The 16,836-nt window shown below is 53.3% G+C and overlaps 1 protein-coding gene across 4 annotated transcripts in view; it reads right to left on the minus strand.

The window, feature by feature from the left end:
- The window catches only part of RALGDS (ral guanine nucleotide dissociation stimulator), a 103,034-nt gene that overhangs the window by 75,064 nt on the left and 11,134 nt on the right, over positions 1-16,836 (minus strand). Inside the window, exon 1 of one of the 4 annotated variants that reach the window (XM_005293275.4) lies at positions 971-1,343. The exons of 2 other annotated variants lie outside the window; for them this stretch is intronic. In XM_005293275.4, the coding sequence (XP_005293332.1) occupies positions 971-1,066 (96 nt within the window). In that variant the 5' untranslated portion in view covers positions 1,067-1,343. Of the gene's footprint in view, positions 1-970; positions 1,344-16,836 lie in introns of those variants that run through there. One more of the 4 variants, XM_065572269.1, reaches the window with a different exon arrangement.

A 16,836-nucleotide genomic window follows, 5' to 3' on the forward strand; every position in this document is an offset into this window, starting at 1 on the left:
CCCCCCTTGGGTATACCCATGATGGGCGCAATTCTGCCCCCAGTGAAGCCAGAAGTAGTTTTGCCCCAGACACCAACAGGACCAGGATTGGGTACCATATGATCATCCAACATGCAGTATGAACAGGGAGACCAGATGCCACCTGCGTGCGTCTAAGCCTACGGAAAGAGGGGCAGTGATATCGGGTTGTTGAGCAGTACAGCAAGTCACAGGGCCCAGCGCTGTGTAATCAGGTCTGTAATGTACTCAAACATAGGGCAGAGTTAAGGTTACTGAAGGAACCTTGCCTCTGAAGTTCCTGGCATTGGATGCAGCATTGAGGAGGAGATTCCCAAGTGCCCCAAACAGGATTTTTGCACTTAATGGACCAAATTCCACTCTGAGTTGCTCCAGTGCGGTTTGCACCAGAGTAATCGAGAGCAGACTAGCTCAGAGCGAACTGCTAAACAGCTGGAGAGACAGTGAGTGAAGGTATAAAACAAAACCTGTGCAGAAGGAGATTTAAGCTCTGCAGCTGAACGGTGCCTCTGAAATTCCACATCAGAACTGTCCTGCATTGACACACGGCAGCCCACACCGACAGGCTGCCCTGGGGTGACACAGAGACGGGGTTTCACTTGCTGTCCCACCTCACATGACAAACATCCTCTTTTGCTTTGACTGGTGACATGCATTTAACTTTCTAGAAACGTTTCCCCCACCTCCTCCTCCCACATTTGGCCCCCTGGATTTTGGAAGAGCAAGAGACAGCCTGCCACAAAATACGCCTCTGGAAAGGAGACAGACAAACTGTTGCTCATGGAGATCACACCAGCCCTCGGCAGCGCTAACTTCACCAGAACTTCCCCGTTCCCAGGAACGCTGCTGGTTGGATAGGAGGGTGGGGATCAAAAACCCCTCCCGGCCCCTTATGCCCCATCCCCACCCCCTCGACCAGAACACCCCTTCTACTTGCTTTCTCTGTACTCACATCATCATCCTGGACGCTCAGGGGAATATCCAGCATGCACATCTGCATGGGCTGAACCAGAGCCTTCTGCACATTGAACAAAGGTTTTGCCTCCATCTTCCCAGTGCTGGAAGGATTTCTCTCTCCCTCTTTTTCTCTCCCTGTCTCTCTCTTTCCTTCCAATTCTTAGACTAAGAGAAAGTCCAGCCCTGGCGATGAAGTAGATCGAAGCTCTCCCTTTGATCAGCTTTGCCAACGCATCTTGCCAACAGCTGCTGCTTCTGCTGCACTAAGAGGTCTTATTTCCTTCCTTGCAAATCAAAGAGCCGCGGAGCCACACCAAGAGGCTTTCCGTGTGCGTGTGCAGCCAGCGATGTTCTCGAGATCTGAGAAACAGCCCTTCTCTGCAAGCGTGCCACAACATGCTCCTTTCCCCCAGCCTCTCTTCCTCTCGCTCGGTGTGATCTATGCCACTAGCTCCTGCTGCCGCTTTGCACCGGCGCGGGGTTTCCAGCCTCATCTACATGCATGGCACTCGCAAACCCCTGTGCATTGTCTCCAAGCCACAACAGGTCCTGCCTGCTGTTGATTTCCTATTAGGATCGAACTGTGTCTGCTGTAGCTACAGCATTTCCCTGTGGTGGTTGTGTCAGGTAGGCAAGCGGTGCTGGAAGAATAGGTGCGCGGGGAGGGCAAACTTCAGCCTTAGCCTCCCCCTTTTCTTTCCTTCTTCCATCCCTCTCTTGTATTGTTTAAGGCACCATTTCAGACAAATGCCTCCCTATGCTCACAGGGGCACTAGGAGGCTCAATTCATGCCCAGAGAGCACTGGGAGTTCTTGTTAGGAAAGCGCAGTGCATTGCTAATACAGACCAGGTGAGATTCACAATCATTGCGCTCGTGGAAAGCTTTGCCCCATGGACCAGCCAGTGCCACCCATCAGGGAGCCTGGCCAGACGCAGAGTCCATTGCATTCTGCCCTGGGTTTGAAATGGGGCTTTGCTGGAGGCATGTTCCGGGTGTGGAGCGTGTCCCCCCACAATGTCCATCAGCAGTGCCTGGATCGGTGTCAGTGGGGAGCTCTCCCCCACACCGGGAGTTTAGTGTCCCTGCTTCCATGGGTAAGTCCCCCAGCAAATCCCGTCCCTATGACTCTTCTGCTCACCAGCGTTAGGAGCACAACTCTTGGGTGCAGAGGAGGAAACAAGAGGTTTGCTGGGGCGACTGCACTGGCCTCCAGCATCTGGAGACCGGGGATCCAGTGAAACGAGGCTGCTGGTCACCATATGGATTCGTCACGCAACAGGGCTTGTGGGGTGTCTTTGCCTAGTGCTTGTGTCCTCCTTGCCTTTCCTGGGGGATGGGCACTGGCTGGAGAGAGGCTGCTCCCCAAGGAAGCGTGGCTCTGCTGCGTTCACCCTTCGCTCAGCTCTGCTATTCCCCTGTGCACAGCTCAGCACCTCACCCTGCAGCAGAGAGCTGGCTCCTGCCAGATGGTAAGGCCGCTCGGCGCCAAGTCCCACCGCCTTATCCCCAACCAGTGCCAGAAATCAGGCCTGTTCTGTCTGGTGGAAATGGCCAGTCAGAAAGGAGCAGGCCAGTGGGCCCAGTGAGCAGACGGGAAGTGGCTGGGATCCCCTGGGTGCTCTGTGCAGTGCTAGTTCTAGATTCCAGCAGGTACGATTTCAAATGGCTCTGCCAGGCCCCAACAGAGAAGAAGCCACCCTACTAACAAAAGCAACCCTCACAACCAGCCCCCTTCCAGGTAGTCTCTGCATACAGGCCAAGGGCGGAGTGGACGGGAAGTGTAAACTCCCATCTCTTGCATTGGTGGAAGAGAGCTGCCCTGCTTCGGCCCGCACCCCGGCATCTTGCAGCCGTGCCAGCCTGTGCACATAGAACATTTCGCCTTGGCTGGGCGGAGTGAGAGGCCTTTCAAAGTCACGCTGGGTATATTCACCAGGGGCTAAGAGAGCCCCATGGCGGATGCACAGCATGATGGGGAGCAGTGAATGGGAACCCCTCAGCTCTGGACATACACAAGGAGGCCTGAATCTCCACAGTCCCTCACTGGGCAGCAGTCATGACCCTGCTGTTCCAACTCCATCCAGCTGGCCTTGGCCACAGAGCCTGGCCTGGAGCACACGTGGATTTCCCGGGGAGCACTGGCGGGGGGACCTGTTGGGGTTCGCATTCCTCTGCCATTAGGTAACAGGCTGCTCAGTGTTCAGCCTCGGAGCCGCCACAACTCTCTTCCTGCCCTCCCCTGATGTGGGTGAGTCACTCGCACGCAAGCCAGATCTGTCCCAGCCACTGGGCCCGGGCAGGCCTCACACATGCACAGCCTCCTCTGTGCCAATCTCTCTCAGGGCAGGGGGCCTGGCACACTCTGTCAGCCCTGCTGAGATAGCCTGTTCCTGGGCACATGGGAGGGGACTTTCACGGCTTCCTCCTGGAACTGTTTCCCAGGCTCCAGCTACCCGGAGCTGGGGGCTGTGCCTACTAGAGGCAACGCTGCCTCCAGCACAGCAACCCCCCTGTCTAGAGCCTAGTACCATAAACCAGGACACAGCTGGGGGAGGCCGAGAGCCATAGCCTGCCCTCCATTACACTGTGGTAAATCCGCGGTGCCTCCACTGACCTCAGTGGGCCCAGTGTCTGCTACCCAGGGCCTGCGCTCAGGGTGACAACGGAGAGGGTGGGGTTAAATACCACCTTTGTACCGCACAGTTGCCAACTTTCACGCAGTAAATAAGCGCCCCGATGTTCACAATAAGCCAAAATTCAAGCTAATCCCATTTCAAAACAAGGCCAAAACAAGCCAATCCCTAAGAACCCCAACACTCTATGTGACTAGATCCCCCCGCGTGCAGTCTGGGACTGTGGTGGGCCCGCTGTGCACCCCTGACTCTCTCCCCCCCTTGCTCCTGCTTGACCCCGCTTGCTGGGAGCTGATCCACACACAAAAAAAGAAGCAACAAGCTACAAGCCAAAAACTAGCCAACAAGCAACTCACAAGCCAATAAAGCCAAAAACAAGCCCAATTTCTGCTTTTTTTCCACGGGTGTGGCACATCTGCCACCCATGTTTTGGGCCTGTCTCTCAGAGAGTTAGAGCAGCTCTGAGGTTGCTCTAATGGGAGCTCAGGCTGCCATATGGCTCATGGGCAGCTGAGAATAGCCAGAGCGTTCCAGCCACACCCTCTCCCTAACCATCCCCACTATGCCCTGACGCTGGGGGCTGTGAGGGGACCAGTATAGAACCCATATGTTCTTCCTACACCAGCCAGAATAGCACCTTACCCTGTGAGAACACCCTCAGGAGGTGATCCACTACCCAAAGGCCACTTTATGCTTAGAGGGGCCCTTCGAGCAATGGGGAATCCGTCCTAAAGGTCTGACCCCGGCATCCCTGAGAGGGGAATTTGCCCCCAGCAGTGCCCGGGGAGGGGCTCTCCCATAGGCTTTACCAGCTGGATGGCGCTTAAAGCCTCCAGTGCGAACCAATACCTTCTGCTAGCACCCCCAAGAAAGGGGGCCCTTAATGCACCCAATTAGTGCCGTGCTACGCTCTACAAGAGGGTGGAGCGAGCAATCCCTCCCTGCCCCTGTGCTGATCAGCTCATGCTCTAAAGCAGGAGACCGGCATCCTCTGTGTAGGATGGTCTATAAAGACCTTTAGCTCCCTTCCCCCTGGGGTTCGAGCTCAAGTCCCAACTACATTTCCAGTGAGAGTAGGTGCAGGGGATCACGGTTTCAGACCCCGCGCTGAAGACCCATGTTCAAATCCTGGCTCCAGTGTACACAGCCCAGCTCCGTCCCCAAACCCTGTGTTAACAAACAGATCAGCCCAGCGGGACACATCCCTCCAGTAACAAGCAGGTGGGCACAGCTCAGGCTCGCCATCAGACCAGCCAGTGAACCAGCGTATATGGGCACTGGCAGACTCGACATCTGGAGAAGGAAAAGGAGGTCAGGTTCAAGCCCCCAAGTCCCCTAGGAGTACAGGTCCCTGGTTCTTTCCCATGAGAGCCTCTGCAATTAACTACGTGGCGATATGGAAAGCGAGGCCCATTGCCCGCCTGGTGGATGTGTCTGTCCCCAGCCCCTGGCGAAAAGCGACAGGGGTATCGTCTCCAAGCCAGCACATGGCTGGCCCGGGGCCAGTGCCTGCTCTGCAAGCCCCAGAGCTCAGTGACCTCTGCGTAGGGCAGCCATAAAGCTGTCAAAGAGGGGAAATAACCTCTCGGGGAGAGTCAGCAACCACGCAAAAGACTCTGAAAGGAAAACAAAACATTAAGTCCCTGGACTGGCCCAAGGGAAAGGCTGGTGCCACTTGCAACAGAGAAGCATGGGCAGCGAGAGACTGGGGGGCTACACAGGGGAGCAGCCACCCTGCAGGCCCACCTGGAAAAAGCAGCAGCTGGATCTGGTAGAAAGGTGGCTGAAGGGAAGGTTATGGGTTTGCTCTGCCAGGGAGGCACCAGCAGAGGCCCAGCAATGGGGCTCCAGACTATTACTCCTTTGCATTCACAGCATTCATCAGCAGTGCTGCTATGGGGAGCCCCCCCCCACATCCTATATCCTGCTCCGTGTCCCCGGACAACAGGCAGCAGTTCTCACCCGTGACAGACTCTCAGACATAAGCCAACCCTGCTGTTGCTGACAGCATCTTAAAACTAGAGCCCTGAGACTGGTCAGGGAGGTGACCAGCTTTATATGATCCCCAGAGGAGAATCCACTGACCAAGATCCCAGCATGCACTGGGCTCAGGATAAAACCTGGGGTGGATTCTTTGGGAAAAATCAGGCTCTTCCTTGGTCCCCATCGGGTATCTGAAGTCGTTGCGAGGACACCACAAGCTTCTCCAGCCACGAAGGAGGTTTCATTCCCCTTCACTGTTCTCCCAACAGCTCTGGTAGGATGGGGAAACTAGTGACCCTATCCCAGTAGCTTTGAAGAATGGCTTCACCAGGGATCTTCAGCAGGTGTGGAATGCAGAGATTGCCCTTGCTCATGACAGTCACCAAGCCAGCCACCTTCCACAAGGATCCCCAGGAGCTTGGGTATAAGGCCATAATTCCACCGCCTCAACCCACTGGCATTGATGGAAGTTGTGTGCAAAGATCCTGGTTCCTCCGATATCAATGGACAAGGGTCTGACCCAAAGCACGTGTCACCTGCTAGCCTTGTACCACATGGAAAGGGTTGACCTGCAAGTGCCAGCCCCCTCTCGACCCAGCAGAGAGGCCCGGCCACAAGACGCCACAGCTGGTGGGAAAATCCTCCCAGCTGGAGCACTTTACCCAAGTCCCTGGTTCCCAGTGGAGGCAAAACTCCGATTCATTCTCTTCCGCTTTGCTATTTAATTTTGCACAGAAGCTCGGGGTTGATTGTTTCCTGCAGGTCCAGCCAGGCAGCTGGCAACCATTGTTGGGAAAACTCCGCTTTCCAGTAAAGGTCTCTTTCCAGTAAAGGTCTCGTCAGGAAAGGAACAACTCCAGGGAAGTTCACCAGGGATTCCTACGTAGGCCCCCATGGGCTCTGACTGGTCCTCCACTGCCCTAGTGATAGACAACTGCCTGTTTGGGACATGCACCTCTCCCAACGAAGGGTGGTTGTTCACTCCCAAGGTCCTTTATGAAAACGCTCCCAGGTTTTCAGCTGTGAGACTGATTGCCCAGCAGATCCCTGCAGAGTGCGAACAAAGGAAAAGGCTGCTGTGTGAGGTTTGCTCATCGTCAATTCAACTTAGGGCACTGAAGCTAGGGTTTGGAAACACAAAGGCCTTGTCTACACTGGAATTTTAGCCACTGGTGTAGCTGCGATGGTGCAAACCCAAAGCATAGACACCATTGACAAAGACATGGTGGCACAGATTTGTACTGGGTGACGTAAAAACGCAGCATAGCCAAGGTCTTAGGGGAGTAGACAGCTCACAGGAGACTACTCGCCAAGGGTTGCACAATCTGACCTGAAGGTTTTACAAGTCAAACATCAAAGGCTCCATGATATTAAAGAAATCCCACAAAGACAATGGAAAGTTTGCTTTCCAAAGGAAATCACAACCCCGTGAGCGGTCTGCAACCCAAACATAGCAGCATCCTGCTCACACAGGAGAATGTGAAACTCAGGAGAAACACCTTGAAATGGACCCTTTTGTTTTCACTGCCCCAAGCTGATAGAAATGTAAATAGGAAATAAAACAGCCTGAGGAATGAAAAGTAAATAAGGTTTCTAAGCAGTTCTTCCCCTTTGATACTCAGCAGTAACAGAGGGAGGAAATCTGGTTCTATAAACACAGAAATCTTATCCCCACAGAGTCCCTCTACAGAATCCCCCTGGGTCGGACTAACAAAGAGCCTAAGGGCCAGACTTACAAAGGGATTTAGGCACCTAGTGGGATTCACAAAAGTGCCCAAGTAGGTCAGGTCCCTAAGTCCCATTGAAAGTCAATAGAAGTTAGGCATCTAATTCACTTAGGCACTTTTGTCAATCCCACTTGATGCCTATTTGCATCTTTAGGCACCTAAGGTACCTTTGCCAATCTGGCCCTAAGGGATATAAGAGCACAAGCCGAATGGCAAAGGAGCACTTTTGAACATTCCACCCTCATTCCCCTCAAAGCTTATTTCTTCCCCCGGATCTCCATGGCCATTTCTGTTCCTTGCGTGTTTCCTTCGGCAGAGGAGCAAGTCAGGAAAAGCCCGTGTTGTTGCCAGTTGCCCTGAAGATAAGGATGTGGATTAGTTGACATGTGCTCCGTCTTCAATCAGAGAGAGTTACAACTCCTAATAAATTCCACTGCCCAAACGGTCTCTCAAGTCCATGGAACACCATGGACTCCCACCACTCTGCAAACTCCCTTGCTCCCCAGAAGAGACAGGCATGTGAAAGTCATTTGTAACCAAGACCTTATGAAGCGCCTTTTAATAAGTACAGAGCGCCAATTAGCAATGCAAACTGAACAGCTAATGAGCATTAAACGGGAAAACCAATTAGTTTTCACAGGATTACTCCACGCCTTTAACGCTTGACGTATTTTGATTTTTAAGCTCCTGTGTGGGTTGGAATTTCACACCAGGACCTGAACGTAGCGGAGATCCCAGTCGCTATCGTTACTTAATTTCAAATAGAAAATGAGCTGTTGGTTTTGCTCACCATCAGTCAAACAGGTATCTAGGAAATGGCAGAGCCGGGCTCCGTCTCCATGGAGATGACCATATGCAATAACCGCCTAACTGATGGAGCAAAAAAAAAAAAAAAAAATCTGATACAGATGCATCTCCAGCAGCCTGTTTTGTTTGGGGCAAGGGGGAGGGAAACAAAGGGGGTGTTTTTAGGAAATGGCACCAAAATGGCAAAGGGGCAGCTTCTTACACTGGGACAGGAGAGAATGGCAGGCATCTATGGACCTCATTTCTGCTTCTAAATGCATCTTCATTCATCAGTTAAAAAAAAAAAAAAAGGAGGCTCTGTTGCTTGCAATCCAGCTGCCTTATTCAACGCTAAAGTGCTTTATCCAGCTGAAATAAATCCCCCAGGAGTTGGTAACATTGAGCTGTCATGAAGGGTATTTCATCTGGAGGAGGAGAAGGGGGGTGATCTTTACTTGGGGTTGCTATGGTTACAAAATGTATTGAGTTTCCATAGAAAACCCCCTGCTTCTGAAGAGCTTGTAATCCGCCAGAGGGCATTTCCGTAGCCAGTTCCCGGTTTCTGCTGGACACCCTTGGTTTCTGGGTGCGGTGACAGACAGAGGTACAGGTCGTAATCCTTGTCTGCTTCATCAGCAAGATGGGGTCGAGTGACAGAGACCAGACAAATGTCACACCATAGAACACACGCACACGCATTGTGCATAGGCAGGGATGCACGTGTCCTACGCATCCATCCAAACACTCCCCCAACAGCCCACCATATGCATGCATACAGGCCCCACAAATATGCACATGAGCTGCATGCATGCACTAATAAATACCTCCACATTTCTTTGATAAACACGGCTGCCCCATCCCATCACTCACCCTGGCTGCCCAGGTATTAAAAACCAAAACCACGTGGCAAACCGGAGCCCTTCTGCAGCTGCAGGGATAGGCAGAAACACAAAGGCCTCTCTGCAGGTGATATGATCCCTGTTACATCCCTTGCCCTCTATTCCCGCCCAGGGCTGGTGCCTTATCTGTGTGATTGAGTCAGTTCTACAGAACATCCTCTGTATTTGTTGTTGTCTTCCCTGGACATGGACAGTCATGGAAACCGGCCCTCCATCCCCCACCGAGCACTGCCTACAAAAGGATGTTGTCAGTCAGTGACTCACTTCTGGACGGGGACACCGCATCTGTCTAACAGCTGTTCTTTAACGGCCTTGCCTCCCAAATGACATCTGTTGTCTTTTCCCCTCCAGCCCTGGTGCTTTGCCCACACTCCCAGACACGCCTAGCATTGCTCGAGTCACATGGGGCACCGAGTGGGTGTCAGCCAAGGGAGGGGTTGGAAACTGAGCAATCTATCTTGCTGTTTACCTGGAAACCAGCTGTCTGCCAACAAGGTACAAAGGTGTCCGCTATTCACTGTGCTACCGGCCAGGTTACCACCAACCCGGCACAGAGCGAGAGTGGAAGCAGATGGATTTTTGACTGCGTAGTGGGGAGGGAGATTAGGATTCAGTCCTGTGTCTGCCACAGGATGGGACATGGACTCTCGCTTCCTGAGCTCAGAGGGTTGGGGAAGGGCTAGTCTGGCAGGGCCAACAGCTGGGAAGCAGAATGGTGTATCCAGTGGGGCAGGAGGTAGTTCTGAGCCACGGGGGGGGGGGGGGGGGGGAGGGGGGGGAAAGAAGGGAAAAGGGAGAGCAGGTGCAGCTTGCAGTTTCGTGACCCTCTAGGGCCATTTGTTTTGGGTCACTGTACTCCCTTGAGTTCATCACTCCCACCCCCTGCTCCCCCCATAACTTGAACCCAGCATTTCCCTCCACCCATGGCAGATTCATCCTAAAAACCCAACCATCTGTTTTCTCAGCTAAAGGGCAGCCTGTGCAGTGTATTAGGGATCTGTGAGCCTCCCCCATCTAGACTGGCACAAATAGGGATCCTACAGACAGGATATAGACTGGATTTACTGCTGCATTCGATTTGTTTTTCATACTCCCTCTCCCTGCCCCCCAGCCTCTCCCGATCCCGAGAGGGAAAGTCAAGGTGTCAGACCTGCAGTGTTTGGGTTTGGTATTAGGTCACATGGGTTGGCCTGTCCTGGCTGGCCCTGGTGACTCTGACTCTCCCCTCCCCGTGCGCATGGGCGCACACACACACGCACACACACACTCTCTCTCTCTAACTATTCCATCTAGGTGAGACAGCAGCAGCTGTCAGAGAGGAATCCCCTGTCAAGCGCGGGGAGCATTCCTGAGTGGGGTATAAACACCATTCCAGAGCCCTGTGTCATTCCTGACTAATCCCGCCCAGCCAAGGGGAGTAACACCAGTGCGAGCTCCCTGGCCCCCCCATTGCCTTCCTGAGCCTTCCCTGCCCCCCCCGGCACTAGCACCTGCCCAGCTCTGCGGCTGGAGCAAAGCTGGGAACGCTGCGACAGACCAGTGTGCCAGCTGGCCCCACTCTGCCCAGCTTGCTTTATCCGATTGCTGCGCTGCATATGACTACACCAGCCCCGCAGCTCCCTGAGCAGCGCCCCCCGCAGTGTGCTAGGCCGGTGGGGCTCATTGTCATTGCTGCCCCGGATTGACCCCCATCCTCCTGCCTCACCATCTTTCCAGCGGAGGGCTTCCTGAGATTGACTGTAACGTCTGCCACCGACATTCCTTTTAGCAACCAGAAGGGGTGCTACTGAGCAACAAAAGGCCCATCCCACCTCCACAGCTGGGCTGTCTCCCCAGCACTCCCAGCCCTTCCCAGGAAATCCCAGCAAAGGAATCCGGTTTGGATTCTTCCCCATCCAATCATGGCGTTCCCAAGCATCCAGAAGGAGCAAGGGGTGGGTAACAGCAGCAAGCGGCTGCTTGCCGCCACGTGCAGCCCCTTGCCCCTCTAGCCAACCTATTTCCCCATCTCTGCGTCTTGTTAACACTCCCCCGAAGGCATCGTTCCTGGGGAATGGGGGAGTTGAGAAATAAGAGGCGTTTCTCAGGTACACACGAGAGTCTAGGCACCCAGGGAGCGCACAGACAGCTCCATCAGAACCACTCTGATCTGCTTCCCCATTGTGCTCTCATAGGGGACAGGCCCCCCCATTAGGACCTGATGAGGCAGAGAAGCTGTGCGGCTATGGAGCAGGCGATTAGCCCCTAGAGATGGCAAAGCCTGATGCCTTTGAAACTCCCAAGAGCCAGGAAAGGACCTTTCTCTGGGGCAGATGGAGAGAAGAGGAGACCATTTAAAAAACGGGCACCCATGTGACACAGGCGTGCACAAGAACCAAGGGCACTGTGAGCAGAAGCTATGCAGTTGCACGTGCAAAACAGGTAGCTACAGGTGCAGTGCCCAGGAGCAGAGAGGGGTAAAGCGACAGCTCTGAAGGCCCCACACAAGGCAGCCTCCCGCCCCCCCAAACACACCACCCAGCCAACCTCAAGCCTGCAGGAGCTGCAGGGCCCAGGAGCCAGTCTGGCGGCAGGTGAGGCTCTGGCTGCCTTGGCTGGAGAATCCACAGGTGCCCTGGGGCTGGGAGAAACGAAGACACAAGCAAGCTGCCGCCATCTCGACAGTTACCAATTATCATTCCTCTGCAAGGGCCGCGGAGACGGGATTCCTTGGATATCAAGGGAACCTGCGCACCTGGGTGATGCAGTTCGAACCCCAGCAGGGCGGGGTGCTTCCCTGTGTGCGAGCACACACGTAAACGGGTGTCCACCGGAGAGTGCATGTGTGCACATGAAGGAGAGCGCTGTGTGCAGGAAGGGTCCTCTCCTCACAGCAGAAGCACCCACAAACTCACAGGCGTTAGGCATGGCTGAGCCTAGGAGCCTCCTTCCTCTCCCAGTCAGCGCAGGATTGTTCCCATCAGCAGAGTTGCCTTCTCCAGAGCTTAGTCTCGTTTCAAAAGGACCCAACTGAGGAGGCTGCTACCGCCTCCCTCTGAAGACCATTCCACACTCCAGCCCATCGCACTGGAGGACGTGTTTCCTGATACTAATACTCCTTTTCTTAATTTCATTCCATGACTCCTAGTTCTACTCCCTTGCTCCACCTTTCATAGCCCTACTCTTTCCTGGGTGCTTTATAGCCTCCAGCTATCAGCAGCCCATTCTTACCCCCCACCCTCTTAGTTTGACAGATGGGAAAACTGAGACACACATAGGCTAAGTGACTTGCCCAGGGACTACACAGAGCATCTGTGGCAGAGCAGGAATTGAACCAGGGTCTCCCATGGCCCAGACTAGCATGCGAATCACTGGATCATCCTTCCTCTCCTGGCTGGAGCAATAGAAGAGGCAATATGTATGCATAGAGACGTATACACCTCTGTATGTGCTAAGCACGTATGGCGCTCTTTTTTCTTGCCTTCTCATTTCTGAGCCCCTAGAACACACTCTGGTCACATTTTCAAACTTTTCTCCACAGCCACGCGAGCTAGACCCCCTTTTTTTTTTTAAATGAAAGCTGAGAGTCTCATAGAAACCCCTTGTCTCCAGGGCTCGAAGCAAATATTGTGACATTCGACAGCACTACAGCAATCTAAATAGACAAAAGCCAGGAGATCCTACAGGCAGGAAACTGAGGCACAAAGCAATGAAGTGCTGTGCCTGGACTCACACAGGAGGACCATCCTTCCTCTCAGTGCTTGCTTTGCAGGTCTGGCCTTTTCAACAGGTTTCCATTTGACAGGTGATCCATTCTTTTACCATCTCTGCTTCGGGTGGGTGGATGGAAAGTGTGTGTCATAGAGACAGATTCTTTGAGCGGGTTCATTTTCTACTGAGAATTTCCTTTGTCGTGCGCACAAAAATTTAGTCTCTCAACATCTCCCCACCCCTTATCGCGACAAAGAGCTGCCCAATATTGCTGGAGCCAATTCCTCGGGAGTGCGGGAAGCTGATCCTTTCTGCAGACCTTTCCCTTTTCCAAGTTGGCTCAGCCGCACCCAGGGAGCAGAAAGGGAAAGTCACTTTCGTTTGCATCTCTTCCTTTCCCCTCGCAGTCTGGCTTTATTCCTACACTCTCGCTAGGAGAGAGGGGAGGCAGGTAAAGGGCATAGTGGGGCAGGAGGGCTGTCTGCTTTGGTGGACACAATCCAGGTGTTGCAAAGGTCCTGCCCTGACCTCCTTGACGGCTGGTGTCAAATATCAGTTCTCCCAGGCCTGGCCCACCTCTGGAGCACAGTAGTTCAGCCTGCCACAGAGAAGCCTGGATCCCTGCCTGGTTCCCAACACCCGCCAGTTCTGCAGCCACTCACAGATTTGGGACTGGGTGGGTTTGCGTCAAATACCTCTGTTCAGTAATTGCACTAGCAGGGGTCCCTCTGCAAAGCTACCACTCAGTCCAGGGAGGCTGGCTCCAGATGTTTTATAACCAACAGAGAGATGGGGCTGCTGCTCATTTACCAGGTCTGGCAGGAGGATCCCGCTGGCCCAAAGAAAACAGGTGCCTTGGCTCCCTGGACTTCAGCACCAAGCGAGGAAGCCACTGCAGTGACTGTATGAGATGCATGAAAGCTTCTGCCCATGGTGCATTCTGACAACTACCACCCCACGTGGTTGGTACTTGTTGGGAGCAGGGGCTGATGCATTGCATTGTGGGATTGGGCTGGGAAGGCTGCCTCAGAGGGTCCTGTTCATACAGAGGCCGGCTTGAACAAGAGCCATCATCCCAGGCACTGCAGCCAACTGGGACCACCCGATGGGGAGAACCCCATTGGCAGCTGTTGTGGATGGACACACACGAGCTCTTACCATCTGGGTTTAGCACCAGCCCTCAGAGGGCTTCAGCAGCAGGGGAAAGGATGCAGGGACCCAGTGCAGACAGCTGCCTACCTGCCCATCCTACACAGGCTCCGCTCTGGGTCTTCCACCGGCATAACCTGAGTGAGGTAGGAGGGAGCACAGCTAAGGCTTGGGGCCACCTAGTGGCACACCACTGTAACTGCCATTCAGGTCAGGCCTGGGGCTGAGCATTGATTTCTGTTGCTTAACGACAGGAAAGCTTTATAATCCTATTAACTAAACACCCTTTCAAAGGGCATTGGAATGAGGATGGCGCAAAGGGGGTTATGTAAATAGCAGAGTGTTACAAAGCCCCGGAACACGGCCTGTTGGCTTTATCCGAGGCTGGGTGAATTCCCAAAAGCGGAAAAACGGTGGGTGCAGCTGCAGGTACAACTGTCTCTTGTAACCCCCCCACCCCAAAGATACTGGATTCTCCTGGGGAACACCTGCTTAGGCCTTCAAATCACTAACCCTGATGGGTGAGGCAGCTGTTAGCCCCCCACCAGGCCAGTGGAATTTATGCTCCCAAGGATTCCAATACAGTTGGTTAAAACATTGTGCAACTAGGTGATAATTTGTGTCCCATTAGAATGAAAGCGGCTGTTTGCCCATGAGATTTAAAGTGCACAGCACCACCCACTACAGAGTAAAATCTCTAACATCCCACGCATGTAAGCTCTCAATAGCACTGTCCAGTTCTGCATCGTCTTATACCCCGCCACAGAGATTCTGTACACACTTGCAACGGAGTTTATTTACTGATTCATAGAGCCCCTGCTGCAATCCTTCGAGTGCTCGCTGAGTTACAAACTACAAGAACCTGAACCCCCGTCAGTAAGGACTCTTTGCACAAGAGCTACTCACATATGTAAGAGCGTGCAGGAATGGGGCCATACACAGTGGAATTGCTTCACTTCATGCCCCACTGAAATGCAGCCACTTTTCTGAGGCAATAGGAAGGCTGGTCAAAGCGTTTCCCCAGGCTGATTTGACAACAGCTAAATGTTTTGCAGGAACATAGAGATTCCCACAGAAAATATCAAAAAGGATGAAAAGTTTCATCATGATAAAGGTCAAAAGATTTTGTGACTTTTATTTTATCAGTGGAAAGGAAGTATTTTTCAATATTTCATTTTTCAAAAAATTCAGAGATTTCCACTTTGCATCCCCACTCGAGACCAAACCAAATTTCGGAATTTCCTGCCGGACTCAATTCTGTTTTGCAGCCAGCTCTAGGTGCGAGGCAGGGGAGATACAAAGCCACTGCAGTCGCACCAGCAGCTCTACACAGGAGCTTGAGGGACAAGAAGCGAAGGAAAATCCTGTATCCTACTGAGCCAACAAGGAAACGTCGCTAGGCAACATGCGATGACTGGGATTTGGCCAAGCCACTGGGGCTCAGGCCCAACTCTTCTAAAGAATGCCACTGGAGGAGTTTTAATAATGGCAGGCAATCCAAATGTCAGGCTGATGCCTAATCTCAACGACAGCAATTCCCACATCACAGCACCCCCGCTGACCCCCCCCCCTTTAGTCATTCACTTTTGCTGGGTAAATGCCAGGCCTCATATTTTTCCAGCTTGGATTATGAATATGGAGGCTTAAGCTGTTCTCTTTGTGCACTGCAAAAGCGTGAGAGGGATTGGCATTCCAATCATTCCCATTAACCCCCAGAGGGGCTAGTGCCTGATGGGCCAGTCCCTCTGAAGGGGGCTCTTTCCCCCTATTTGAACCTGCTCTCAAGAACACTGGCTGCATCCATATAACTCAGAGCATGTGGCCTTCACCACCAACAGCGGATGAAGGTGGGGCGCCAGGAACCCTTGTGATCTGAGGCGCCGCACTCAGAGGGGGCTGGAGTGCAGCAGGTGAAGAGGCAGAGTACAATGGTTCAAGCTGCTGCTGGGTTGGGGAGCCTCCTCTGGGATAGAAGAGCAGGAGGAATGGTCTGTCCGGGCAGATCTGAGTCCCATTTAGCCTTTGGGATGAAGCATGCCTAGTGGTTAGAGCACAGGGCTGTGAGTCAGGACATCTGCAATCTGCTCCCTGCTCTGCCATTGGCTCACTGTGGGACTAGGGCAAGTTGCCGCATCACTCTGTGCCTCAGTTTCCCCGAGGGTAGAATGGGAATGGTGATATCGACAGGCCCTGCGGGGCACTGCTGTTGTTTGTAAAGTGCTCCTAACGGAGAAGGGCAGAGTCTCATCATTAACCTGTCTCTTGTCACAAGAATCTGGCCTCCCTGAGGGGAGTGACCCAGTCTTGGCCCATATGGGGTAGCATTGTGACCATCCTGCCTGTGCTGTGACTGGGCTACAGAGCCACAGGAACTGGAGTATACCGATCACAACGCAGCACAGCTCACTCCAGACGTGTTATTTCAGTGCCCCTGAGGACAGCGCGGCTGCCAGGAACTCCCACCCCATCGCCATGGAAATGTGGAAGCCTGCTGGGACTTTCAACCACTGCCAAGCAGAACAGGCCCCACTACTCCAGAGCACTTGGCTGAGTAACAGACTCACAGCGTTTCCATCTCCTGCCGGCCCGAAGGGCACAGTGCAGCACTCGGAGGCACCTCTGCTGTGGGGCCAGCGTGGAGAAACACCTTCTCCATTAGCAAGGGCCTTCCCGCTGCCCTGGGTTTCGCCTCACGTTACGCCTCCTGGCAGACTTTCCCGCTCTGTCCTTTCCCTTCTGTCCTCTCAGCATCTCAGTGCAGCCGGGCTAGGTCACCACATGGCTCGACCAGCGTACTTCAATCCTGCCCTGCAGCACCCCGGCTCCTCCGGTCCTTGGACCTGTGCCCACCACACACACAGCGAAACCCCTGCAATTCTGACCCACAAATCCACCGAGCTCTTCCAGCCTGGGGATTCCCCATAGCCAGGGCGGATACAAATCAATTATTTAAAAAAAATTAGATTTTTTTTTTTATCTAAATCAGATTTTTT

The sequence above is a fragment of the Chrysemys picta genome, chromosome 18 (assembly GCF_011386835.1).
Source record: "Chrysemys picta bellii isolate R12L10 chromosome 18, ASM1138683v2, whole genome shotgun sequence".
NCBI classification, from domain to species: domain Eukaryota; kingdom Metazoa; phylum Chordata; order Testudines; family Emydidae; genus Chrysemys; species Chrysemys picta.